The 27988-nt window shown below is 37.7% G+C and overlaps 3 protein-coding genes across 3 annotated transcripts in view; 1 reads left to right on the top strand and 2 right to left on the bottom strand.

The window, feature by feature from the left end:
• Positions 1–11: 11 nt before the first annotated feature.
• LOC121737840 (U3 small nucleolar ribonucleoprotein protein IMP4-like) lies at positions 12–4133 on the bottom strand. Its single transcript, XM_042129572.1, has 6 exons — positions 3685–4133; positions 3459–3600; positions 2823–2955; positions 1984–2122; positions 867–988; positions 12–192 (listed from the first exon to the last, which is right to left on the bottom strand). Exons 1-6 carry the CDS (start codon positions 3827–3829, stop codon positions 34–36), a joined length of 840 nt encoding a protein of 279 aa, XP_041985506.1. The 5' UTR covers positions 3830–4133; the 3' UTR covers positions 12–33.
• A 584-nt stretch (positions 4134–4717) lies between these two features.
• LOC121737839 (U3 small nucleolar ribonucleoprotein protein IMP4-like) lies at positions 4718–7149 on the bottom strand. The gene is made up of 6 exons (XM_042129571.1): positions 6889–7149; positions 6407–6569; positions 5596–5728; positions 5244–5382; positions 5023–5144; positions 4718–4919 (listed from the first exon to the last, which is right to left on the bottom strand). The coding sequence occupies exons 1-6, from the start codon at positions 7073–7075 to the stop codon at positions 4731–4733; spliced, it is 933 nt and encodes a 310-aa protein (XP_041985505.1). The 5' UTR covers positions 7076–7149; the 3' UTR covers positions 4718–4730.
• A 6704-nt stretch (positions 7150–13853) lies between these two features.
• LOC121737652 (large neutral amino acids transporter small subunit 1) overlaps positions 13854–27988 on the top strand; it is a 30240-nt gene continuing 16105 nt past the window's right edge. Inside the window, exons 1-3 of the mRNA XM_042129314.1 lie at positions 13854–13959; positions 24226–24451; positions 27425–27568. Coding sequence (XP_041985248.1) covers positions 13958–13959; positions 24226–24451; positions 27425–27568 — 372 coding nt within the window. The 5' untranslated portion in view covers positions 13854–13957. The remainder of the gene's footprint in view (positions 13960–24225; positions 24452–27424; positions 27569–27988) is intronic.

Genomic DNA, 27988 nt, shown 5'->3' with positions numbered 1-27988 from the left:
AAAATTTAAAATCAGTCTATAATAAGTCTTTATTTATCCAAGCCTTCGCAAATGTTGGTTTGTATTTAAATAAGGGCGAAGTATCCAGTCCTCATCTGCAGCATCCAAGGCTTCTGGGGTTTCGAATTTCATTTCTATGAGTTTCAATTGAAAACGTGGACCGGACTCTCTACGTTTTACGTGGTCACCGTCCTGAAAATAAATAAAAATTGTACATGGAGTGTAATGATTTATTTACTTAGACTTTGTTTGAAAGTGGTGCATGCCGCCCAATGTTAATAGCTCATAATATAACAGCTACCAATAGTCCCTAATATCTCGCATGCAGATTATTTACCAAAATTTCAATTACTTTTTTTTGAGATATATAGATATATCTCAATGTTTATCTTGCAAGTCAAGGTACTTGCAGGATAAACATTATTTTCACATCACCAAAGGACTTTTCATTAAAATTTCCATTCAATTTTATCAACATATCTTAAGAGGAGTCCACACCGCTGTTTTTCCATACAAACATTGTCCCCCGTTTCCTCCCTGGATAGTGCCGGTAGAGTTATGATTTTTTCCTGAATATCTATGGCCACTATTAGCATGTACGGTGTACCTATGTTTTCTTTTTTTTTCAGAAGGAATCAGCGGACAACGAATTGCAGATTTTCTGTTCTTTTATTAGAACTTTTGTTGTGTTGTCTCTATCGTGCTCTGCAGTGGAAGACTTGAGATTGGTGAGACAGCAATACATTTTCAAATACCTATTTTCAATTTCTCTTGCCCCTGGTGTATCCTCTTAAAGTTGTGCATGACCTATATACCTTGACATTTTTAGTTTTTCTGCAGTGTATTCAAACTTTTACGAACATTACCTGTTTGTGAGTATGCTGTCTGAAACTGATGTAGCCGTCCTCGTGTGTAAACGTAATAACTCTTTGAGAGTCCATATTTGTATCAGGCAGTAAATATTGTAATATGCTCATTATTTTCATACCTACAAGTAAGGTAAAATTTAAAATTAGTAACAAAAACAATATTTATACCTATTCCTCTTTAATATTGCCAAGCAGGCAAAACGGAAATTTCAGTGTCATTTCTCCAGTAGCTTTACCATGAGTTTAATTTATTGACACTCGATACCGACTAGGTAAATTTTTAGTATGGCGATTTTAGTTTCGTAGTAACCACTAGAGGCGCTGTAAAATTTGCCATACTAAAAATTTATGTAGTTGGTATCGAGTATCGATAAATACTTAGCTTTAAACTCATGGTAGAGCTACAGCTTTAAATTCTTCCTAGTTAAACTGCATATTGTTTCAAAACTTCATTAGCGTTCATTAGCATTCAGTTTCATTAGCAGTAGATTATGGGACGTTCCACACGTACCACAACAATGCCACAACCACAATGCAACCACACCACATGGTCGGGCTTATACTTTGTAAGGTTTAAAGAATTTGTATTGAAAATGAATAGGACTATTCACACAAAATGTGGTATTTTGCAGTCGTTATTATACAGGGTATATATATCATTAGGAGAGTCCATTCAACCAAAAAAATTTGAGTGTTATTTTTTTAATGATATATTATTTTATCCCATTTAAAATCGTTGCAGAACGGTCACTGGCGGCGATAGATATGAGAGGGGGTGACGCGAGGGGAGGCGCGCGTGCGGGGGCACATAATGCGCGGGCGACGCGTCGTGTCCATTAATTATTGTAGTGTCTTTTAGGATAACTTTCGGAAGCTATTTCTCAACATTTTAGCACTGAGTATGTATATGTGTAAATAAAAATACACGTATAAAAGAAAAAATCCGTGTATTTTTAATTTTTAATTTTTAACAAGGATCAATATAACTAAATTTGGCAGGATAACCGCATGTGTGATACAGATGACCACATTTTGTTGCGACGGTGTGGTGTGGTTGTGGTATATGTGGGTCAAACCTAAATGGAACAAACTTATATCTAATAATAAAACATACTTAGAAATGATCTGAAGTTGTTGAACACAATATGAGGGGTCTGGTCACTCATTTGTGCCACGACGGGCATGTCGCTGTGCATTATGACTCCTGATAATGTGAATGATGTTGTCAGTCCATACGGCAAATGGCATATAACCTGAAAAATTACAATGTAGATTATAGAGAACTAGATGATGCCCGCAACTCCGTCGCGTTGCGCCAAAACTCGTACATTTTTCTGCAATAAAAAGTAGCCTATGTCCTTTCCCCAGACTCAAAGTATCTCCATACCAATTTTCAGCAAAATCGGTTCAGCGGTTAGGACGTGAAGAGGTAACAGACAGACACACTTTCGCATTTATAATATTAGTATGGATAGCAATGGCAGCAGCAATACCAAGCACATTACGAGGCTTAATGAGAAAAAATGGCATTATGCCAAAAGCCTGGCTTTTCTCTTTGTGTATCTTCTGTTTAATCCGGAGTGTAGCTACAACTATCTCTGCGGTATCAATTAATTGGGGGCCACGGCCCCAACTTTTAAATCAGGCCCGACCAAGGCACGCTACTCTTCAATCATCAATATAAAATAGTAGTATATTATAAAATTGCAAGAAGAATATTTGGTGTGGGGACTAGTTTGACAATATATTATAATGATAGGTTAGGTCCTTGGTTTGTTCAAGAAACTAGAAGCCCAAATGAGCCCTGAAAGTTTGGCAATCTCTGTGCTTCCTTATTAGCTGTTTGTTATTTAACCTATTAACCCCATAAGATCACCAGTGATCACGACAACAATAGAATCCACAATCGAAGGATTAATATTAATATAGAATTACTATTTTAAAGATAATTACCAAACTATCAGGAACCTCCATATATTCATGTACCACAATGAGGTCTGTGAATCCATCCACTTTACATTTTCTCATCATTTCAGACATCATGTTTCCATCCCGAGTCAGACAATAACTATTTGGAAAAATTAACCTGCAATTATTTTAAAATTTGAACAATAATACTAGAACATGCATTCTATAATATATCTCCTTGCAAAATATTATTTTTCATCTATATTACTACAGTTTAATAAATCCCCAAGCAGCAGCCGGCTGCCGCATAACAACTGAAATTCTATTGTGTCTGCTATACCCACGATGGAGTTGTTAAAAACATAAAGTTAATATACCTAGCAGAATAGAGCAACAATCTCGAGCTGTCAAACAAAACCAAAATTGGTTTTCATCTGTGTGAAAAATATGTGTATGTATACACTTTCACAAGCATGATTGAACATGAATTCTATGAGATTAAATTGTCAATGTGCGGCATGCGTGCCAACTGGACGTCAAAAAAAGAGTACTGCTGTCATGTATCACACGTCTCTTTTTACCACGCAGTGTTACTGATAGTGACATCTGTCAGGCCTTTGTTTCTCTATTCCGCTAGGTATATTAACTTTATGGTTAAAAAAGAATTAAAACTTATCATACCTAAGTTCCTTAATAAATAAAAGCAGTCTTTCACTTGGGAGTTTCGAAGTAGTTATAGCTATTTTGGGACGTTTTATTATTTCCTCAACTACATCATCTCGTAATTTTACTGTACTTTCTTTCGATTTTAACTTCACCGTATCTGTAAATTTAGATAAGAAATTTTAGATGTGCCCAACTGCCCAAGTATTAATATAGACATTTGTAACTATGACTACAAGTTTACCTTTCATTTTATGTACAATAGAAAGAGATTTTTCATATTTTTCTTTCGGTTTTTGATAAAAATATGGGTGTTTCCTTTGTTCCATTATCTTTATAATCGAACATCTATTTGCTTGCCTATTCCTATTTGGTTCTGTTACGAGCATTGTATAGCCTCTTATAGAAATTCTAACTACTTATAAAACTATCAACTAATAAATTTCATTAAAATTTTACTAAACAATCTAATAACGGAATTATTTCGCCAAACAATACGTGTAAAAGCACACGTGGGAAAACACGAGATTCACATCGTACGACTTTCATTTACACTTTTCCAGTAATTGTCTTGTCTTTAAAAGTTAGAATGAATTAGAAATTATTTATAAGATCGTTTAAAAATCATAAAATAACATTGTTTTTACAAAAAGCACAACACGGGCTCATGATTTTTGACATTTGACATTTCGGAATTTGGATTTTTTTTCTTATTATGGCACTTCGGCTAAATAGCCATGGCCAGTGTCGAGTACCTATATTAAAGCGGGAAGACATTATTCTATTTCACCACCGGTTTTCTAAATCGTCATGTCCGTCAGATCTAAAGTCTAGTCAATGTCTAAATATAAAGTCAATATAGTCAAGAAGTCAAGTCGGTCCATTTAGTAAAGTGGTAGAGGCTTGAAACTTTTGATGGGAGTTTTGGAGGGAACACAATATAGCATATTTCTGGATATTGCACCACTTTCCTACACTTGTGCACGTTAAGGAATATCTAATGGTTAATATCCTACCAATATTACACATTAAAAACCCAGTTAACACAATTTTAGGAAAATAATACCGAAACACAACATATCACTCTTGCATATTCCCGGCAAAACTCCGAATTCGTAAATATCCTGATTTACATAGATGCAAAATTATGACATTTTTTTCAGTTGTGCTAGAAAATAAAAGTATAGAGCCCGAATAATCTATGTTTCTATAACAAAAAGCCTTATATTCAGAATATAATATAATGCTAAATTTAGTAAATAATAACAAAAAATAATTTAAAAAAATATTTTAATCCGCATCTTCCTGCCACCCATCCTCAAGACTGAGGAATCTTCGCTTAGCAGCCGTGTTCATATAGGGGCGGAGTGCCCATTCGGTGTCGGCCGCGTCTAATGCTTCTAACGTGCCCAGTTTAATTTCGTACAGTTTCATTTGGAACCTAGGACCGACTTCCGTCAGCTCCACGTCTTTGCCGGCCTGAAATAGAAAAGAAAACATTGAATTCTTATCTCCAAGTTCATAGAGATCACGAAAAATCGTTTTTTGCAGATATTTATTTAAGCTGAAAAGAATAGTTTACCTTTCTGTATGTATGTTGTCTGAAACAGATGTAGTCATCATTGTTGGCAAATGTTATAACCCTCTTGGAGTCAGGTTTCGGCACAGGGAACAAATACTTCAATATACTCATTGTCCTTAATCCTAAAAAAGTAAAAACAATATTTTTAAACCAATAACACAAAATATTATATGCCACGAAATATTTATAGTCCAGTCGGTATACTTATAATATTTACACACCTAGTTCAGTTTTGAAGTTATGGAATATAAGATGTGGGTACTGTTCACTCATTGGTCCAATATCTGGAATATCATGCCTCATCACGACTCCAGAGAGAGTGAATGATGCTGTTGGCCCATACGGCAAATGGCATATAACCTAAAAATACCATAGACAATCAAACATCTTTTTTTTAAGAAATTGTAATAATTAAAATATGAAATCAAAATAAATAATGATAATTATACGACTTTAATAGCTTGTTTTATTGAAACCTGAATGGCCTGGTTTAAATAAAACTAGACACGTATGATTTTTTATAATTAATCAACGGGCAAGCAATTAGACACAAGACTGTAACTTATTACTAACCAAACTATCTGGCACACCTCTGTGCTCATGCACTACAATGAAGTCGGTGACGTCATTGGCCCGACATGCGTGGATTAACTGCGACATCTCGTACCCACCACGGTTCATACGCTGACTGTTTGGGAATATAAGTCTGGAAAGCAAACATATTATGTTTACAGAGTGTAACAAACAAAAGGGATAAAGGGTGTGCAATGTGCATGACGCATATGTCCCTTGTATAGAGTTCACTCTGTTCATGGTGTTACATTCCTGCTGCAGGAATTTTCAAAACATAACCTCATACTTAAACATTTTTATTTTTTAACATTAACAATATGCAAAATCTATTCATAATAATAATCTTATATCTTTAAAAAAGCAATTCTTGTATATATATAAAAATATAATTGGAATCTCGGAATCGGCTCTAACGATTTTCATGAAATTTAGTATATAGGGTGTTTCGGGGGCGATAAATCGAACTAGCTATGAATCATTTTTAGAAAATGTCATTTTATTTGTGTTTTATCGAATACCAAGCAAAGCTCGGTCAAATAGCTAGTATTCCTAATATTATAAATTCAAAAGTGTGTAATATGTTTGTCTGTCTGTCTGTTACCTCTTCACACCTAAACCGCTGAACCGATTTGGCTGAAATTGGGTATGGTGATACTTTGAGTCCCAGAAAAGGACATAGTACACTTTTTATTCCGGAAAAATGTACGGTTCCCGTGCGGTAAACGAATTTAGGCGCAACCGAGTTGTGGGAATTAGTAAGTATATTTGAATTAAAATTTGATTTATCTATCTCCAGTTACAATATACAAACCTCAGCTCCTTCACAAACATCTTGAGTCGAGCGCTCGGCTCTCGTGAGGTGGTGATCATGATCTTGGGATCTTCAACACCGGCGTATCTGTACTCATCATCCTGTGAACTGAGTGTGTTGGCTCCCCCACTGAAACCACCGATAACTGCAGCTCGCTCAGGTCCTGTAATTTATATATTTTAAATATTTTTATAGATTGTAAGTACATAATAATAATGTATTAGCGTCATGATATAAATTGTGAACAAGATAAATCAACCATTTGTTAAATAAATTAAAAAAAAAAGAAATACATCCAAGAATTAAGCAACAATTAAAATTCACGCTGAATATGCAAATTACGTACTTAGTCTTTGTTATAAGAAGGATAGCACTCGTAATTATACAAAAAAAATTTTTAAGTTTCAATAGTTTTGAGGTTATCTAACGTTCATATAATTAAATCCAGATTTTACTACATGAAAGTTATTTTTTTGACATACCTTTGTCTTCATATTCTATTCTTTTTTGTAATGCAATCGCTTCCTTTCTTAAATCGCCATGAATAGGAATATTCTCTTCTAAGCTTCGTTTAAGTTGATCTTTTTTTGCTTGTATACTTTTTTGTTTGTCCTCCACTGATTTTCTGTATAAGTATTCCCGCCGTAACCGGGCTTGTCTGCGTATCATTTTTATATTAGTATTTTATCCTTTTTGATAGAAATTAATTTATTAATTTACGAAAATTATCCACAAAACATGTAAACATAACTGCAACATGTGATATCTGTCACAACGAAATCTGTCAATTTTTTAAATTTTTTTTTTCGAAATCTGTCAAGTGTCAGATGTCCAATACATTTTTTTTTTATAATGGCACTTCAGCTATATAACCATGGCCAGAGTCGAGTTATGGCGGGAAAACAATATTCTATAATACAATTTTTTTCTATAATAAATCATCAAATCAGTCAGGACTCAGGTCTAAAGTCTAGTCAATGTCCTAGTATAAAGTCAATACAGTCAAGAAGTCAAGTCGGTCGTTTCAGTAACGTGTTACTTGGTAGACGCATTACTGAAACTTTCGATGGAGTTTTGGTGGGAACTTAAAAGATCACTTTTCTAGATATTAATTATTACATCACTTTCTTATATCCTAAGATCCGACCGTAAAATCCTGCATGAATCGTTTTTTTTCGATCAAATATATTTTAAAATAATCTTTAGAACGTATAGAATGGATCAATGTTAGGTTGCCTTGTTAAAAGTAGCCGCAAGTACCTCTAATTGAGTAAAATTGTACTCGAGGACCAGACAATATTGTGGACTGTATGATTTTTGTTGATATTATTTATATATCTATATTTGAGCTTTGATGAGTTTAAATTAAATCACTTTTAACTCTTCACTTCGATTTATTATATTAGAATTAAACTTTGTGCACTGTACCAAGGCAAAGGGCGGACTACTCAATATTTATACTCGTTACACCCGTAATCTGACCTATCGGAGCAATTTATATCCGTCCGATAAGAATGGTGTTCTCTGACCAAGGTCCGTCAGAGTTTCTCGAGTCGTAGTTGCCGTATGAGTCCTATGCCCAATTACTATTCTATCACAACGCCACGTCGCAACGTCGACCGGCCTATTTATACGTCTAAGCTTCACTCCCGCCATGCGCTAGCGCAGAGGGAGAAGACCCCGCCCACTTATCCCGGTGCGAGGATATACGCAGAAGCCCCCGCCTTATTTCTATCTCGCGGAGATACCATTTCAGCATATACCTATCTCTTTCCTACCCATTACTATGGCACTGTGCACTACACAATACAAATTGCACACACAATAATTATTCAATACATAATATGCAATACAACAATTTCAATACCATGATATTATGTTCTTAATCTACGTAACATAATATCATGACTCACAAATCAGAGTCTTAGATTAATATACATTATACAAATTAAATCTAATTCAGATGTGTACTAATTAATCATCTACTAATACACATTATTCGTATTTCTTGCCCTCTGATTCCAAACGTACGAATTACACAATACGTGGCAAGAAATACTCATAGCATCAATTACTATCGCGGAAATTAATACACAAGAATACATAACGTTTTATTATACTCAAAACCTACAGCTAGATATTACAACACATTTAATAATTAATCACATTCGTATCTAACCCCAAAGGTGTTCCATATTACATACGATAGCCTAGTCTTTATTTATTTGTAGTTTACACATATTCCAATAATCAAATAAATAAATCTACCGTAGACAATAGACTAAGCATCTGCTAGCTTTCTAAAATTCTATTCTCACGCTAGTTTCTCAGATATTGCCGAACGTCTGTTCCTAAATATCCTTTATATTTTATTGTTATGACAAAGACAATGCTTTATTACTTTTTAAGAGAAACAGCTTTACTCGTTACAAATTTTTAAGGAACACAATAATAACGTATTTTAACTAACGAACCTAATACAGTCAAAGGGACCGAACATGTGGCGATTTCACTTTAACAATATCTTAGAAATACACTACTTAACTTTCTAAAATATGTTCGCCACCCTTGCCATCGTTGTGTCCACAACATTTCTCCCCCCGGCGCAGCTTGCGTAGCCTCTCCTCCCTGTAGCTCCAGCTTCCTTCCAGGCCCCCGGAACATCCTCGTCCGTGTTTGGACGACAGCAGGCCGTACTTCTCCATCTGGTCCCGGTGCGGTGTTCTCGGCGATATCCTTCGGACCGGGTATTGCGTGGCGGTGACGTGCTAACTTTTTTGACGTCACCACGCTGGATTGGTCGCTCGTTCTTTCGCGCCTCGCGTCGGGGTACCAACTTAGCCGTAAACCTTTTCAACTTGCGCCGCTTGAAATAATATCCGGCGAACGCAAGATCGGCACTTATCTTCCTCTTTGTGCTTTTCTGTTGGAGAGTCGCTTTATTGCGCTGAGGGAGTTTCTTTTCATCTTGACGCCATGGAAGTCCAGCTTCCGATCGCTCCTGGGTCGGTCTAATAGTCCTTGTGACTATCTCCAGGGCTCGCTGGTCTTCTCTCTTCACCCGTGGTCGGTCGCTAACGTCCGATGCCTTCATCTCAGAATTTTTCTCTTGTAGTAATTCTTCTTCTTCGATGGGGCTAATCTTTTCATATACGTGCAGCACTCTTTCTGTGTCAGGCACAGCTTCGGACTCCTCCACCCTCTGCTGTAGTTCGGCATTATGCAGCTGATGCGCTGACCTGCATTTAGGACAGCCTTCGTTGCTCTTCCTGTCTCTGACAAACGTTGCGTAAACCTTCTTCTTTTCCACATGCAGCGTTGACCGTATTTCTTTTTTACTCGTCGACATTGACGGCGCATACGAATACCGGAGGGCTTGGTCTGCTTCTCTCATCAAAAACTTTGAGAGCATAACTATTTCCGGCTCGGCCGCTCCTTCTCTCTCGTGAGCATAGTCGCACCAGCGCGTTCGTAGGTGCGGACTCAACTTTTCCAACACGTCTCGTGTGAGTAGAGGATTGTGCAGATAGCCTCTTTTGCCCATCGCTTCGAGAACGCAGACGATGTTCTGTAGTTTTATCGCGAAGGCGTTGAGCTCAGTTGCGGCAGACCCAGGCCTCTGAATCTTCTTCAAGTCCTCCAGAACGCGATCAACTATAACTTCTGGTCTTCCGAAACATTGCTCCAATGTCTTAATTATCACTTTCGGATCCGTGGCGGTGTGTAATAATGCCGCCACGGCATTTCGTGCTTCTCCCTTGAGGCAACTTCTTAGCCTCTGTATATTTTCAGCGTTCGATACATCGTACATCTTCGTTGTGTCTACATACGAAGCCTTGAAGGGGAGCCAATCGGTTATGGAACCGGTAAACGTCGGCAGGTCGCTATGATAAATTCGAGGTCGCGCCATTCGACCAATAGCATCGGCTAGTTGCTCGATATCTGATTTATTTCGAGCAGCGACTGGCTCTGTGAACTGCTGCACTCGCTGATCCTTTTGGCTTCTTTCCTCCCCCCGTGGGGCGACCGGGTTTGTCCGTAGCCAATCTTCAACCCGTGGTCGATCTTCCTTCGTGCCCACGTCCTCAAGGATGTCTTCCTGCTCGTCTTGTATGACAAGTATTTCTGTCTCCAGACGCTGCTCTACAAGATCCTTTTCAATAGCCAGCTCCTTCTTCCTGATAGCTGCCATTTCTTCAGCGGCTTTCAATTTTGCTAGCTGTATTCTCGTTCTGACGCTAGTTGCTGAACTATATGAGGCCACTGACTGCGTCGGTGACCGTAGACGGCGCTCCGCCTCACTCCTGCTCACTGTCGCAGGTACTGGGCTTTTTTCTATGCCGGGGCGTAGACGCTCGTATTCTGCTCTTCTTGCACCCGGCTGCAGGTACTCACATTCCGACCTGCTCGTTCTTGTGTCTTGACACTCCTCTTCACCCGCTGCATTTCCCTGGCTGCGTGTAACCACCATCCTGCTACGTGAGTCGATAATCGGCACGCTTTTTCGTTGCGATTCACCGACGCGTCGTTCACGCACTCGACGTCACGTAGTGCAACCGTTCGGTGTTGCGGTGACTATTCCATTACACGCCTCCTCGCTTGTTCACGACGCGGATGAAGTTTTGCGGAGTCAGCACATAGACGTTGCGTGGACTCAACGGCAAAACGAATAGACGTTGTCGTTCGACGGATTCAACGTTACAACGCTAGACGTCCGTTGCTTCAAACCTCTTCGACTTGGTAAACTGGCACTGACAAGTACTTCGTTCTTCGTATTCTTGCGACGAAAACTTGCTGATTATTTTTCGTTCTTGAATGGCTGGTTTTCTTCCTGGTTAACCAGCAGCTCGTTCTTCTTTATCCGGCTCGAAGGACCAGACAATATTGTGGACTGTATGATTTTTGTTGATATTATTTATATGTCTATATTTGAGCTTTGATGACTTTAAATTAAATCACTTTTAACTCTTCACTTCGATTTATTATATTAAAATTAAACTTTGTGCACTGCACCAAGGCAAAAGGCGGACTACTCAATATTTATACTCGTTACACCCGTAATCTGACCTATCGGAGCAATTTATTTATCCGTCCGATAAGAATGGTGTTCTCTGACCAAGATCCGTCAGAGTTTCTCGAGTCGTAGTTGCCGTATGAGTCCTATGCCCAATTACAATTGAGTAAAATTAAATTCAATAGAAAAGTAAGAACTAAGAAGGAATGACATTGAGGAATGACAGGACACTACGCATAAAAATAAAAACGCCTGTTAAATAAAAATAGCATTCCTGCGGGTTCTCGACGTCCTCAATGTACAAAATGCGATACATGGATATTCATATTGCGTAAAACTTTAATTTTGTACCAAAATTATTAAAAAAAGCGATACTTCAATTTTGATGAAGAACTATGTCTGTTTACGGGCTGGCAACCCTAGGTTGCGGCTGACTTAGAGCTGGCAACCATTTATACCTTATTTTGTCACGTCATTTTCTTTCAAATGATGTAATATTTACTGAAAAAAAGATGTACATGCAAATTTATGCATTTATCTCATGAACATTAAACCATAGACTTATAATATATACTATGCATTAAACTTAATTAAAGGTAGGTACTTGCGGCTACTTTTGACAAGGCAACCCAACATTAATCCATTCTATACGTTCTAAAGATTATTTTAAAATATATTAGATCGAAAAAATCGATTCCTGCAGGATTTTACAGTCGGATCCAATACAATTACACTTGTGCACGATAACGAATATCTAATGGTTAATATCCTACTACACACATTAAAAACCCCATTAACACACTTTTAGGAAAATAATACAAAAACACAACATCACTCTTTCACATTCCCGACAAAACTCATGTCAAATACAATAAATTTATCTTCTTCTTTTTCTTAATTTTCTACAAGTCCGGTGTTATTTAGCTTTACATAGCTTCCTTCACCGATTCAAAGAAACATCCGGGTATTGAGTATTGACGTGATATTTCATATTTTATGAATAAAGCTTAGGCCAAACCTACGCGAGCAGGCGTCTGCGAAGCGGAGCGTCAAGTTGTCAAATGTATACAAAACAGTAAACACACATTTGACAACTTGACGCTCCGCTTCGCAGACGCCTGTTCGCGTAGGTTTGGCCTAAGCTTTATGACTAATGAGTTATCACAGTCAAAATCGCTATTTTACCCCTTGTAAAAATTAAGTGAAAACACACAAATGAGTATTTGCTGAATAATCAAGTTAGGCGCATGTGTCAATATTAAACACGCGACTAGCTGTTGGCTGTTTCTATGACTCAAGAAAACAGTTCTAGCAGTACCACAAACCATTACTGGCCATCACGTCTTGGAGGCCGCTTCTACGAAGACTTGTAGGACGTGGACTTACCGTTAACACATAGATAAGCCAATGAAAGGTAAGATGGAGTAAGTATAGATATTGTAAAGTAGCAACATTCATGAGAGAAAAGCTGAATCTTTAGTGGGGAATCGGGATAAAATATGAAGTAAACTATAATGAAATCTGTAACTATTTACTATAAGTGTTATAAACGAATACTTACTGCATTCGAGCATGCAAATCACATAATGATTCATGATACATGACAACGACCAGTCACCACCAGTTTTGGATTTATAAAAAGGCCGTATAGGCCGCGGCCTGGGGTCAAACACGTCGGGGGTGACCTGTACTGGTCATCGCAGAACGCTTGAAACGGTCTTGAAGATTTGCGAGTTGACGCGCGCTAAATTCACGCCACTTTTCAGTGAACCCATGGTACTGCTCAGCAAGTCGGCACATTCCTACCATTGACAATTCTTATCAAAGAAAATTGAGTCATCCCGTAATGTTAATAAAGCTGACATTTGCGTTTACTATTCTGCCCTTCAGAAATATTTTGCTGACGCAATCTATCTATGATTTTGCTGAGAAGGCTTTGATTAGAGCCTACTGTAAGATCTAATACCACATAATATTATAATAGCTACCTAAGTAGTATTTAATTGAAGCGCATTATTTTAGGCTTAATTTAAAGGAGTCTTATGAAATACGATAGCTGTTGATTGCACAATCTACCTCCACAAGAATTATTTATTAGTAAGGCTTTTATTTCAAGTAGTAATACAGTTTAATTACAATTATTTATTAATTATTAGTAATACATTCTAGGTAAGTACTACTTATTTTAAAGCTAGACAGGGTTTCCAAACTTTTTATATCTATAAAAATGAGCACCCATTCAGAACCCTTTTATAGATTTTTTTTTCAAAAAAATAAAATGTCAATTTAGATTTGCCAATTTTTGCATTACCCTTGATAAGGGTAAAAAGTGACCCTAAGCACTCTGACCCCTCGCTGATGCGTTCAATACGATAGGACATCTCTATTGCTCTCATTGATATCTTTGCCTTCTCTCTCTCTCATAATTGGCGCACGGCAGTCTCGGACTCTGTGTTGGCGGGCTAAGTCGCCCTAACCGAAAAAGGCGGGAAAATTGTGTGCAGTGTTGGCCGAAAAATTGTGACTAAAAAAATAAAATGTAAGTTATTCCGTTTTTTAAAATTAATAAAGGAACTACCAGTTGCGCTAAATAGTTAACCTTCGTTTGATATCAATAAGTTATAAATTATTAAATTAACATAATAATAAGACGTAGGTATGTGCAAACAGGAATAAAACGTGTTAAGTGTGTTTTATTTGTTATTAAAGTACGGTACATAATATTAATAATAATGCGGTATATATCCATAAGAAATTCCACATGTGACAGTATCTCTATTTCATTTCCCATTAAAATTGTAGAAGACTCCAAAAATATTTTTTGGTCCCCAAAATGTGCTTTATAATCTCCAAAAAAATACCTATTCTCTATTCTTTTAAGAAAAACTGTACTTAGCTACATTCCATTTCCTATCTTAAAACAAACATTATCTATCATATTTAGTTAGAAATAAATAAAATGTCACAAGATAATAAAGAAACCGAATATAATTTATTTTATGTACCCAAATAAAACGTAAGAAAATCCTTAAATATTTTGTGTTTGCTACATTTAATAATTTAAAAAACACCAACAAAATGGCCGAAAAGACAATTCTTCAATTTAAATTCATATTTCGAATTCGTAGGTCACACGTTTTATGTGAAAACTCAACGTTTGGAAACACGTGGTATCGATCGAGCCCTTCTTAATCCGCCTACGGTTACCTTTGACCTTTTATAATAAAAGGTTTTGTATTTCCTAACAATAAGCATTTCCTAAAGTAAGTATAGAATATAGCTAAAAATTATGCTAACATTTTTCAGTCAAATAAAACGTTTTTTTTAATTTCAAATCTTTAATAATCAACAAAATCTCAATTTATTTTATGTTATCAAACAAAACAAAATATTAATTTATTGGTGTTCATCGATAGCTGATGTACCTACATGTAGACGTAGAAAATTCATTGTCCAAACTATAAATCTCCTAGGTACCATAAAGCTAATATACCTAGCGGAATAGAGCAACAATTTCGAGCTGTCAAACGAAACCGAAATTGGTTTTCATCTGTGTGATAAATATGCACGTACGTATACACTTAAACTTTTCGATTTAGTTTTTTCTTATTAGTTTTTAAAACGTAATATGATATTATTCTTAAATAACACAAAGCTTCTTCTGTCGACAACATGGTAACCCAGTGTACTCGTGTGTCACCGACGCGAGCCGAGTAAGTTCGCGGACTTAAAACCCGCGTACTTAAAGTTCGTACGTCTATCACCGACGCGAGCTGAGTAAGTTCGCGAACTTAAAACCCGCGTACCTACTTTAAGGTCATACGTGTGTCAGGCACTTATAGAACTATTTTCGTCAAACTCTTTTCCACTTTGTGCAGTGGCGTAGCTAGGGTTTAGAGGCCCCTGTAAAAGGGGTATGAAGATTTTTGTATGGAGCCTGGCCGACCTACTGTCTGCTAAATGTGTTTTTTCGCGTTCACGAATATTTTTTTCAAAAATTGATAGCTAACATCAATACAAACAAAAAATAATCTTGGACAAAACCGCGTAAATTTCGAAGATTTGAGCTGCCACAGTTGCAATATCTTGAATTGGTAATACTTTAGCAGCTCATCAGAACCGGCGTAAGAAACTCGCACGGGGCCACCTTTTACCAAAAACAGAACTTGTAGCATATTCAGAGCAACATAATTTTATATTAGACCAGTGTAATTTGAAAGTAGGTTTACTATTTAAAAGTACTTACGCCAGTTTTAACTAAATTACTAATGTTTACAAAACATTGATAAAAGTCGTTTATATTAAGTACTTAATAAAAAATGTTTACGATAAAATTATGTAACAAAACTTTTATTAACATAATATACAAATTTTATGATAACGCACCGCCAATGGCGTAGTGGTTATTATTTTTGAGGATTAAACTTCGATTTCTGGTTAAGGTATATTGTGTAAGGTGACCATTGGTCTGGTTTGGCAGTTCGACAGTCCCGCTTTCTGGCTGTCTGTCCCCCGTAATGCTAAGTGCTTACATACGGCTTTGCTCGATCGAGCAATCACGTAGAGTATAGAACCCACGGCTTCGGCGCTGCTTGGGTTTTGATCACATAGCTAATACAGAGGTGTTGATCCACATATTCAGCATTGCTCGATAGTTTTACTCCAAATCGAAGGAAATTAGATATAATCGTTTAATTCGATTTTATAAATAATCGAGCCGGCGCGATGCGAGCCTTCGAGCTGTGAGTTTTGCGGTCCACGCTGTGGTTTGTGAGATATCTCGTTGGCGTATGCTAGGCAGACAGGACGCCGCAATGTGACTCGAAGTTCACCAAGTCAACTCGTAGACCATTTTTTTTTTCGATATTATCATGATTCATAAATCATAACATTATAACGTGGACGCCGTTCTAAACTTTGTCTACTTGCGCTAGTCTTTTTATTATTTATTATTCATGTTTTAAGCCCTCTGTAACGATTTGCAGGCACGTGTGTAGAGCCCTTAACTAAGTTAGATAAAAACTACATGCATTAGCAATTAAAGATGAAATCTGGTTTACTTATCTTTTTTGAGCTTATTTTGATACGCTATGGTTGTTATGGTCCAATATTATAATTAATATTATTATCTTTTGAAAGATTTTTTACTATCCAGTATTGCTATCTATATAATATATATAGAAATGGATTTTCAATTGTGTTACTAACGCTAAAACTCGAAAACGGCTGAGCAGATTGGGCTAATTTTAGTCTTAAAATATTCGTAGAAGTCCAGCGGAGCTAAAATGGTCGCTTTAGAGAATCATTATTAATTATATGATTCTCCAAAGCGACCATTTTAGCCCCGCAGGGAAGGTTTTAAAGTGACACGAAGTTCACCGGGACCAGAGTAGACAGAATATCGTGCCGGGACAGCTAGTCCACAATAAAAATATAAATATTATGAGGCTGCGTTCACACGAAGCTGAATTGCGTAATCATGTATTGTCGGTAAAGTGTGAACGAAAAAGTCAGATGTCTGGAAATAAACTGGGTAAACTGCGGGCCCCTAGATGAGCAATTTTATTGCGCAATATCAAGTATTGCGTTTTTTTTTAATGAAATAAGGGGGCAAACGAGCAAACGGGTCACCTGATGGAAAGCAACTTCCGTCGCCCATGGACACTTGCAGCATCGGAGAGCTGCAAGTGCGTTGCCGGCCTTTTAAGAGGGGGTAATAGGGGATGGTAAGGAAGGGAAGGGAATAGGGGAGGGAAGGGAAGGGAATAGAGGAGGATAAGGGAAGGGAATAGGGTAGGAGATTGGGCCTCCGGTAAACTCACTCACTCGGCGAAACACAGCGTAAGCGCTGTCTCACGCCGGTTTTCTGTGAGAACGTGGTATTTCTCCGGTCGAGCTGGCCCATTCGTGTCGAAGCATGGCTCTCCCGCGTAATATTATTGACCGTCTAGCGTTGATATTGAACATCGGGCGCAATCTTGTTGTCAAACAAACTGTTCAATAAAATTGAAGCGTGTAATTGATCGTCTAGAGGCCGAGGCCGACTAACGGTCGCTCATTTTCGAATGACAACCAGTTTGCTGTGAGGTCAACCAAACACACTGTGAACGCAGGCCGCAGCCTTACAAACATCTAGTATCTAGATTCTAGATCAGAGGTCACCAATTAGTTTCGCCCGGGGTCCGTTTTAAGACACGAAATCACCTTCGCGGTCCACACAAACAAAACAAAGTTAATTACGGAAATTACAAAGGTATTTAGATATCAATGAGATGAGATAAGAATGAATCTCTCTGAAGTTTGGAGTGAAATATTGGTGCAAGCTATAGATATTGACATTAAATCCTAGAGATGTTAAAGTCCTAAGATGAACGAAGATCATCTTCGAACATGCTTGGTCCGCACACAATGGGTCGGGCGGTCCGGATGCAGACCGCGGTCCGCCATTTGGTGACCCCTGTTCTAGTGCTGGTATAAATAGTCAGTACTCAAGATGCATCTCGGTCTCAAGACACGGTTCAGACTCTGTGATTGGTTGGCTGTCAAATTTTGGACCAATCACAGAGCCGAATCGCGTCTTGAGACCGGGTCGCATCTTAACTACTGACTATTTATACCGGCCTAAAAGTATCCAAGACGCCGTGAAGTCGCCCACCGACCGCCGTGAAACCGCCCGCATCGCGTTAATGCAAAAGTACATGGTGTAACCAAGTGATAATACTTCTGGGTGTGTATGGGTTCCTTGTAGAGAGTTTACTGAGAAAGTGGCAGCGCTGAAAGAGCATCTTATCGCATCTTAAGAGGATACCACAGCGGCTAGAGAAATGAAAAAAAAGTACGTGTAATATCTATAGGTGTCTCCCTTACCTCAAGCCTATACCGCAGAACGCGATAGAGACAACTGCAGAAAATCCAGAAAATCAACGATTCGTTGTCCCCTGATTCCTTCTCCAAAACTTAACCGATTTAAGTACTTTTTTCATTAAAGATTAAAAAAAGGCTTGAGCTGTGTTCCTATGTTTTGCTTTTTTTGTATAATCTAGCCAAATCTGTTTTCTGGACGTTTGAACACAGTGGAAAATCTGGCCATTTTTTTTGGGTTTTTGAACGTTCATATCTTATTTAATAATTAAATTATGAAAAAAAAGAAAACATAGGGACATTGTATTAGTGGCCGTAGATATTCAGGAAAAAAATTATAACTCTACTAGCATTATCCAGGGAGGAAACAGGGGACAACGTTTGTATGGAAAAAATGGCGGTGTGGAATCCTCTTAAGTACCTACTGACTATTTATACCGGCCTAGACCATCATGAACTTTCAGTGGCATATTCACGCGTGATGCGACGACGCGACGGGTCGTAGCCCGCTACGGCCTACGGGCTACGGCGCGGTGTCTACAGTCTACGAATTTCGTAGCTCACTCGGGGCCGGATCTACCATAATATTATGGTTTTTCTGGCTTACAGCCCAAAGAAATCAATGACGATACTAATCTATCATTTGTTACAAAGAAGATTGAGTCCACGACCGAGCTGCAGCCCTCTATCTATTCGACTGACTTGCTGTTCTGTGTGTGTTCAATAGGGGCAAGCGGCAGACTTGTGCCAGACTGGGCGGCCCGCGGGCAGCCCGGTAGTGAATTCCCCGCTTAACTTGACTCTAGTATGAGAATCTGTCAAAAAAGTTATGGAAAGCCTATTCTGCACTTTATCAGGAAGTGGCGAAACAAGCCCTTAATAAAATATTTGAAATATTTTTAATTTTTACACTTACATGCAAATCTCTGAAAAAATCATAAAGTTAATATACCTAGCGGAATAGAGAAACAAAGGCCTGAGCAAGAGAGATGTCACTATCAGTAACACTGCGTGGTAAAAAGAGACGTGTGATACATGACAGCAGCACTCTTTTTTTGACGTCCAGTCGGCACGTGCCGCACGTTGACAATTTAATCTCATAGAAATCATGTTCAATCATGCTTGTGTAAGTGTACATGTACACATATTTTTATACACAGATGAAGCCAATTTCGGTTTCGTTTGACAGCTCGAGATTGTTGCTCTATTCCGCTAGGTAATATATTAACTTTATGAAAAAAATATTGTTACAAATTGTATAGGTCTACCAGGATCATGGCGGATGGCAGATTTTAAAAAAATATCCTTGATCATTGAATATTTTTTTATATTTGCATGTTTCACACATGACACAGCTATGAGGAAAAAAAGGATCAAAATATTTGATTCCAATTACCCCGGTATTGTTAGAGTCAATTTCTTTTCTCACTTTTTGCCATCAGATCCTGGTATACCTACAGTTATAAACTTTAATGCGTTAGTAGTCTCTATCAGTCTGTCCTACTCTTTATATCCTATAGAGGATTAAGTTCCCAGACGCTTTGTAGTGGACGTCAAAAGGATTGAAAGAAATAAAAGAGGGTGCCACAAGGACGGGTATTTGCATCGCTGCTTTACAATATGCAAATCGGTGTTGATTTTAAAAAGCTTTGGTCGAATTCCATCTGGGGGAACTATTTTGCTTGCAACTTATTGTTGATCGTTTTAGAAAGGTTTTTGAATATTATAGGAATATAATTATTATCATAAATAGACTATTATTACTTAATCCATCAATTCCCAAGCGGCACCCGGCTGCTGCATAACAATAATAATTATTAATTATTTATTGAAAATCTCTATGCGATTCCCACGATCGGGGTAATATTATAATCAAGTTTACCAGAAAAACCGTCGTGATAGAAGGCTTAATAAGTAATATGTTTTGCCGTTGGTGAGCAAGGAGTTTTATCTATACAAATTTTATAAATGCGAAAGTGTGTCCGTCTGTCTGTGTGTTTTTAGGGTTCCGTACCCATAGGGTAAAAACGGGACCCTATTACTTCGATGTCTGTCCGTCTGTCTGTCTGTATCCAGGATGTAACTCGAGAACGGTAATAGCTAGAGAGTTGAAATTTTCACAGATTATGTATATCTGTTGCCGCTATAACAACAAATACTAAAAACAAAATAAAATTAATATTTAAGGATACAACAAACGTGATTTTTTTTGGCCTTTTTGCTCTATATCAATAATAGCAACACACTTGAATTTTTCTCAAAGTCCTTAGTTATATGTGTACTTTAATATTTAATAATAATATTAAAATAAAATATAAAATTAAGGGGGCTCCCATACAAAAAACACAATTTTTGACCTAATTTTGTTCTATAATGGTACGGAACCCTACGTGAGCGAGTCCGAATCGCACTTGGCCGATTCTTATAGATGATTTGGTGTATACGTTCAGCACCTTCTCTAGAAGTTACCGTAAATAAATGTCATATCACTTAACCACTACATCTGACCAAAACATCGTGACACGCAATCGTCAACTACTTCCAAGGGGCCAGGGGTCAACTGATAGCGGACGAGTGTTATTGGGTCATAATAATATTATCATCATAGTATTATGAATGTCTCCTGCTGTTCGATATTAATAAAGACAGCAACTGAGTTAATATGTGGCTGAAGAGGCCATCATTAAGCCCACTTTTTCCCTCAACACTCTATGTCTGTTAATCTAATCAAGCGAGTTTATTTTTCCTAACAGCAGCCTAAACTATAGCCAAAATGAAATAAGATGGCACCAGCGGTCATTGATCCTTCTAGCCCAGAAACGATGAGAGAAATACTCTCACTGTATTCTGTCTAAACGATGAAATATGACAAGTTTTTTGACAGGGTACCGATTATTGCTACCGCCGCCTGGTCCTTTCAATTATTTTTTCCGGTATACAAGAATATTTTTTCGTCTTGAATAAACTTTCAACCTCTGCTTAAAGCCTCCCCCACACAGACCCGTTGTTACATCGGTCGATAATATCGCATGCGTTATTGCGATATCTGTTCCTACTTCCATTGCGGCGTTATTATCGTAGCAGTGGTCGCTTAGTTGAAGCATACAATGAATAATTTACGATTCATTTTTAAACTTCTCTTAACGTGCAATTAATTTAATGATTCGTACTAAGCAATTTATTTTTATGACATTTTTCTATGAAAAGTCGTAAAATGGTCCAATAAATCCGAATTGCTTTTCTGTCAAATAGCAAAATCATTAAATGTTACTATAAATGTCATCTTTGATCTTAGAACTATTCTTATGTCGTAATTACATTATAGAAATTGTCTAAAGAAATTTAAAATTACAAAGTCGGTTTCAAAACTTTGAAGTTTGTATACAAACATGACTAAAGTAAAAAATTTTGCCAGCATATAGCATGGCTTCATAACGTTATCGATTACTAGAAAAATTACCGTTACATACCGTTATTTTTATAAGGGAAGCTTAACGATATTTTTAACGATATCTAGTAGGTAACATAACATTTAAATATAGTTTAAAAATGCCGTTATTATTACCGGTAAAAATATCGTTATTTTCTGGTATGCGACGTTGCCAGTTCGATTTTCATTCATACAAGTCTGTGGGTAACATTCGATATTCATACAAGTCTGTGGGTAACATTTTTAGATACCTATAGGTATAAAAATAACGTTATTAATACTGATATTTTTAACGGTCATTTTTGGTATGCAACGATGCCAGTTCGACGCGACACCTTCCACGTCGCAGTAAACGCACGAAATCTCACTCAAAGCCCAACTTCGAGCACCAAAGTTTTTTCGCAAGATTTGTGCTTACCTACTTTTTAGGGTTCCGTAGTCAACAAGAAACCCTTATAGTTTCGGTCTGTCAGGCCGTCTGTCTGTCTGTATTAAATTTTACTGTGCCAGATGCGGACATATATACTTACCGTCTTGTACCGCGTTTGAAATTACGCGCCATTCCATGCGAACACGGACATGTCATACTTGTTCTTATTTACAGCGAATACTGCACAGTGCACGCGGGTGTGCTCGTACTATTTATTTACGCGCAAGATTGTTGATTAATTTAATTATTCAGTGAACCGTGAGCCGTGACCCGTTTGCTCGTTTGCCCCCTTATTTCATAAAAAAAATCGACATGACGCATATTTTAGGGTTCCGTAGTCAACAAAGAACCCTAAGGGTGAGGCCAAACGAGCGTAATTTTGTGAGTCGTGAGTCACCTGATGGAAAGCAACTACCGTCGCCCATGGACACTTGCAACATCAGAAGAGCTGCAGGTGCGTTGCCGGCCTTTTAAGAGGGAATACACTCTCTTCTTGAAGGTTTGCAGGTCGTATAGGTCCGGAAATACTGCTGGTGACAGTTCGTTCCAGAGTTTTACAGTGCGCGGCAGAAAGTAACGCGAAAAATGCACGGTGGAAGACTGCCACTCATCAAGGTGATGAGGATGGTAAGTATATATTTCGCGTGGGGCGATGGCGAAAAGTTGCAGGAGGTATGATTCCGAACAATTCCTCAGAGCACTCCCCATGATACAACTGATAGAGGATGCAGAGTGAAGCTACATATAGCCCGCCTTAAATATTTAATTTATTTTGTTTTTAGTATTTAGTATTATAGCGGCAATAGAAATACATAATGTCAGAAAAACAGATGGATGAGCGCATTTGTAGCTCAAGCCGGGAGTCGCGGGTTCGAATCCCGGCGACGGAATAAAAAAAATCAATTTTTTTAGTATCTATATTTATAAAAAAATATAGATATTTTAAAAGAGCCAAAAACTTAAAGAGTTAAGAAAGCTTTAATAAATGTTATTTCTGATTAAAATTAATCAGCGACATCTTTGGGAGAATTTTGCAGTTTGTGAACGTGTTTTAAAAATAGTCTACTAGATGGTGCATTTATTTATTGTATTTTTTATTTGTTAGGCTAATTTGATACACTCAACGCCATCTATCGTTCAGATGAGAACTAAAAAATGCAGACACGCTGTTTTTTATGGGATTCAAGAGTCTTATGTATAATTGGTCTGTGGTGTGATGATAGTGATGATGATGATGATGATGATGAGTGTAATTTACATAGTAGCATAATAATATGCTTTCTTCGTAAAACAACGCTGGAACCCCCAAACTTTTATCTATAAGGAATCCGGAGTTCTCTTAGTATCTTCGGAACCATAGCATACCTTAGTGCAAAATCTTACTTTTTGGTCGCATATGCTTAGGATACTTCTCTTTAAATCAAAATCACCATATTATGTTTCCATATAATTAATAATTTCAAGTATCGGTTAAATTTTCATATTGTTATATGGGCATAGATGCCCTTGCGGCAGTAACGTTACGAAAATATAACGATATTTGAAGATTATGGTGAAATTATTAAACAACATTTTGTTTTTAGTTATAAAATGATTTTAATGAACAAATATACAATAAATGTACAGTTTAATACATAAAATATAACAAATATATCAAATATTTCGTAGATCATTCATAATAAATGTAGAAAAAAAACCGGTCATGTTCGTTTTTATGTTTTTCAATACAGCAATGATTGAAAAACATAAAAACAATTCAAGAATGGCAATACAGTTTCAATTATGAATCTGCTAATGAATTGAATTGCCATTGACGTAGGACGTTATTTTACAAAATTAGATGAATCACCGACGATATTGCTCGTAATATCGTCGCTGAATTGATTGAGAGGAATTGCTAAAAGTTACCATTTTAGCCCCGCTGTAAAGAGATATGGCAATAACGCATGCGATATTATCGACCGATAATAACGCGGCTTTATGTATTTCATGTCCCTGCGTGTTCACATGATCTACATTCTACGCTGTCGAAACGGAAGCTTTCGACAGCCTGTTTCATATTCAAATTTTCTTTTTTTTTTCAGGTCGAAGCCCGAAGACACAGACACGCTAAAATCCGACCCCGAACAGCCGGAAAACAAAGATGGCGGGGCTCTGGAGGCGAAAATGTCTCTGCTCAACGGATGCACAGTTATCGTGGGATCCATCATAGGTAGTGGGATCTTCGTTAGTCCCACGGGCGTCCTCAAGTACACGGGGTCCGTGAACGCGAGTCTGTTGGTGTGGATAGCTTCGGGGATTTTTAGTATGGTAAGTTTCATCAAAGAAATTTAATCAGAGGCATCTAGATGGCAGGCCTACGTCATTTGGTTGAGTTGTGTCAATTCAAATTTGGTATGGGGATACTTTGAGTCCCGACTCCCGAGATAGGACATTAGGATACGTTTTGTGGCGGTACCCACAATCCGCCTAACATTCCTGCATCGCGCTATCGTAGTTTCGGAGAACGGCAAGATATATACAACGTCTGAAATGACGTCAGTGGGCTTCGGCCTGACCGAGCATGCTATCTCGCTCGGTCGGAAGATCTTCCTTTTCGGCCGCCACTAACAACGTTTTATCCCGGAAGATGTACCTACGGTAAATTAATTTTGGCGCAACTGAGTTGCGGATGTCATCTCGTATCAAAATATACTTAAAATTACCCTACTTAAAACAGAGGAGATTTCTGGGAAAATATTGTAAAATAAGCAAATTAATAACTTTCTCTAGGGACTGGGGACAAATGCTAAGTAACAAATAACAAGATCCATAGGGAAATTGTTAAAAGTCGCGGGAATAAGGGAAGCATCAAGCATTGTACTAATTATCGATGTAAACAAACTAAACGACATTGCAATATTTATGAAAATGTTTTTTATCAAAGTGGCAGTAGCGGTGTTAAAGAGCAAAGCCGGCAAAAAAGGGGCACCAATTTTATTACCACTACCTACCTTGGGCGCCGATGAAATCTTTCCCAGGTCGCTGACTAGTGCTAAAACCCGCACTGCAAAGTGGGCATAGTACCCTATAGCTTTGTCCACACTGTGCCTTTTTCTGTTCGTGAAGGGCATGCGTTATAGCGCAGTCAACAGCGAACGTGAGGCATGCCCGCGAAGCATGCCCTCTGACCGTATCCAAAACTTCAAAAATGACTTATTGGCATTTCGTTCCTTGACGCATTCAATTATTTAATGCGCCAATGTGAAAGTTGATGACGAAAATTGAAGATGAAAGTGCACAGTGTGGACATAGCTTATGAGCAACGGAGGATCTTTCTACAATATAAACAGAATCACAATTTTATAATGCACAAGATAAGCCGGTGAGCTTAATTATTCATATCACTTTCCTCGTAAAGTCAACCTTCTCGACTTCCACGCATATTTCAAGAATAAAATCAGCCAGATCGGTTCAAACTTCAGCCGTTCTCATGTTTTAGCGGGACTAACAAAAATTAAAACTCAATTCTTTTGGCTTTATAATTTGTCCTGTAAATTTTTTTTAAGTCTGTCTGTCTGTCTGTCTGTCTGTTTCCTCTTCACGCCCAAACCGCTGAACCGAATATGCTGTGGTATGGAGATCATTATCATAATCAAATTCATAATCATAATTATAATCATAATCATTTATTTGCCTGAGATTCTCAGGCTGAGATACTTTAATGCAGCCTTTCCCAAAGTGGGCGATAACACCCCCTTGTGGGCGCTGAAGGTCTAAAGGGGGGCAGTATGGGACCCAGAAAAAAATGGGGGCGTTATGTAGAGGCTTGGGTGGGGTGATTAATTGAAACTTAATTACATATGAATGCATTTTAAATTGAAACTATGGGTGGCGCTACAACATAATTTGTTCTCTAAGTGGGTAGTACTTAGTAGACAAAATAAGTTTGGGAATCCCTGCTTTAATGAGTCCCGGGAAAGGACATAGGGTTACTTTTGTCCCGGAAAAAATTACGGTTGTCACGCGATTTAACGAGTTTTGGCGTAAGTCGTAACAGAGTTGTGGCCGTCACATAGTGAAATAATAATAAAAGATAGATCATAAAACGAATAAAAACGATGGAGACGTGAGATGCGTTATAAAAGAGTGTAACTTAATAAAGAGTAAGTACTTTGCGGTTTACCATAATATAATATTATAATATGATTATACTAGATAATATTACTTACATAACACAGTGGATCACCGACTTACTATAGATCGTATCGTAAACTTCAGATTCTATCTACAGGTTGTTAAACTAATATGTATTCTGTGCTACAGGGTGTAACAAAACTAAGTGATAATACTTTAGAGTCTGTACGTGTTCCTTGTAGAGAGTTCACTGTAAAAGTAGCAGCGCTGAAAGACTAATTTTTTTTTCCACTTTTGTTGGGGAAACTCGTGACGCTCGGGCTCTTGCTCATACAAAAGTGAAAAAAAATATATGGTCAGTCAGCGCTGCTACTTTCACAGTGAACTCTCTACAAGGAACACGTACAGACCCTAAAGGATTATCATTTTGATTTATTACATCTTGTAAAGAGAGACACCGAATGAGATGGCTTTTTCACTTTTTCATTATACGCCTAGAGGCAAATAGATGATGCAAGTTATTAGTTAAACTCACATATTAATATTTAATTAGTTCGAAATTAGTGTATGTTGACAGTTGACCAGAGTTATCAGACGCCACATGTAAGATAGTTTATCAAAACATTCACAATACAATATTATGTAAACAGAATATATTAATTTTACTATACAATTTTAGACAAATAAGATATAACTTAGCTACTTGCTAACAGCGAGTAGGTAAGATGTTGCCAACAGCTTGAGGCAAGTCGGTTCCGCCGTTATCGAGTCTTAGCGAGCCTAGATATTTTTTTTTATTGCTGGCGAAAAAGACAAGTAACGATGGGGTTAATAGCTGAATTTTTAGCATTTCTATTTTCTACGTGTTCAGAGACTGAGCTATAGTATGAATAGAGTTGAGAGGGCGCTGAGGTCATTGACCTCGCCTCTGTCAAACAAGTGATTGCAAAATAAGTCTGTACTGTTATAAATAATAATAATTAATAATCAATAAGTATATCTCATAATAATGAGGTATACTTTTAAATTTTCTAATGATTATGAATAAAGAGGTAAGTATAGATAAAAGTAGATTAATTATAATCTCAACGCTGCCTTTCCCTTTCTCTCCTGCAATAATCTCTACAATTTTTTTTTTACCATTATGTCAGATAAACGTTGTTTCAGGTGGGAGCGTACTGCTACGCGGAGTTGGGCACCATGATCCGACAGAGCGGTGCGGACTACGCGTACATCATGCAGACGTTTGGCCCCTTCGCCGCGTTCATCCGGCTGTGGATTGAGTGTATGATCGTGCGGCCGTGCTCACAGGTAAGATTTATATGAGTTTAAGGGTTCAGGGGCAAAAACTCTACGGCCTGTACCCCCAAATGTAGCTACGCCTCTGGCTGTGTGGCTATATCGTACTTAACGTGACTAGCTTCTAATTTTTACAGCTAAGTGGAGGTCTGGACGAAAAATCCCCATAATCTGTACCTCTTCGCGTATCTACGCCTCTGGATATGTGGCCATCTTGTGTAAAACTTGACCAACTTCTAATTTTTCAAACTTAAGCAGAGGTCAGGGCCAAAAATCACCACAGCTTGTACCATGGGCTATCTTGTGGCAAATTGTGTTTAACTTGACTGACTTATAATTTTCAAACATTAGCAGAGGTCAGTGCCAATAGGCTTGAACTTGTACCTTTGCTCATAAATACTGGACATGTTATGTTATGCCAAACTTGGTCAA

Source organism: Aricia agestis, chromosome 21 (assembly GCF_905147365.1).
Source record: "Aricia agestis chromosome 21, ilAriAges1.1, whole genome shotgun sequence".
NCBI lineage: Eukaryota > Metazoa > Arthropoda > Insecta > Lepidoptera > Lycaenidae > Aricia > Aricia agestis.
This window is presented reverse-complemented; position numbering and strand designations above follow the sequence as displayed.

Excerpts from the sequence above, each read along its gene's own strand:
- LOC121737840 (XM_042129572.1), bottom strand. The coding sequence starts at position 3,829 with ATGCTCGTAACAGAACCAAATAGGAATAGGCAAGCAAATAGATGTTCG. Across the intron at positions 2,956-3,458 it reads TTATTTATTAAGGAACTTAG|GTTAATTTTTCCAAATAGTT; the intron begins GTATGATAAGTT and ends AAATAATTGCAG. Across the intron at positions 989-1,983 it reads CAACTTCAGATCATTTCTAA|GTATGAAAATAATGAGCATA; the intron begins GTATGTTTTATT and ends CCTTACTTGTAG.
- LOC121737839 (XM_042129571.1), bottom strand. The coding sequence starts at position 7,075 with ATGATACGCAGACAAGCCCGGTTACGGCGGGAATACTTATACAGAAAA. Across the intron at positions 6,570-6,888 it reads AATAGAATATGAAGACAAAG|GACCTGAGCGAGCTGCAGTT; the intron begins GTATGTCAAAAA and ends TATAAATTACAG. Across the intron at positions 5,145-5,243 it reads TAACTTCAAAACTGAACTAG|GATTAAGGACAATGAGTATA; the intron begins GTGTGTAAATAT and ends TTACTTTTTTAG.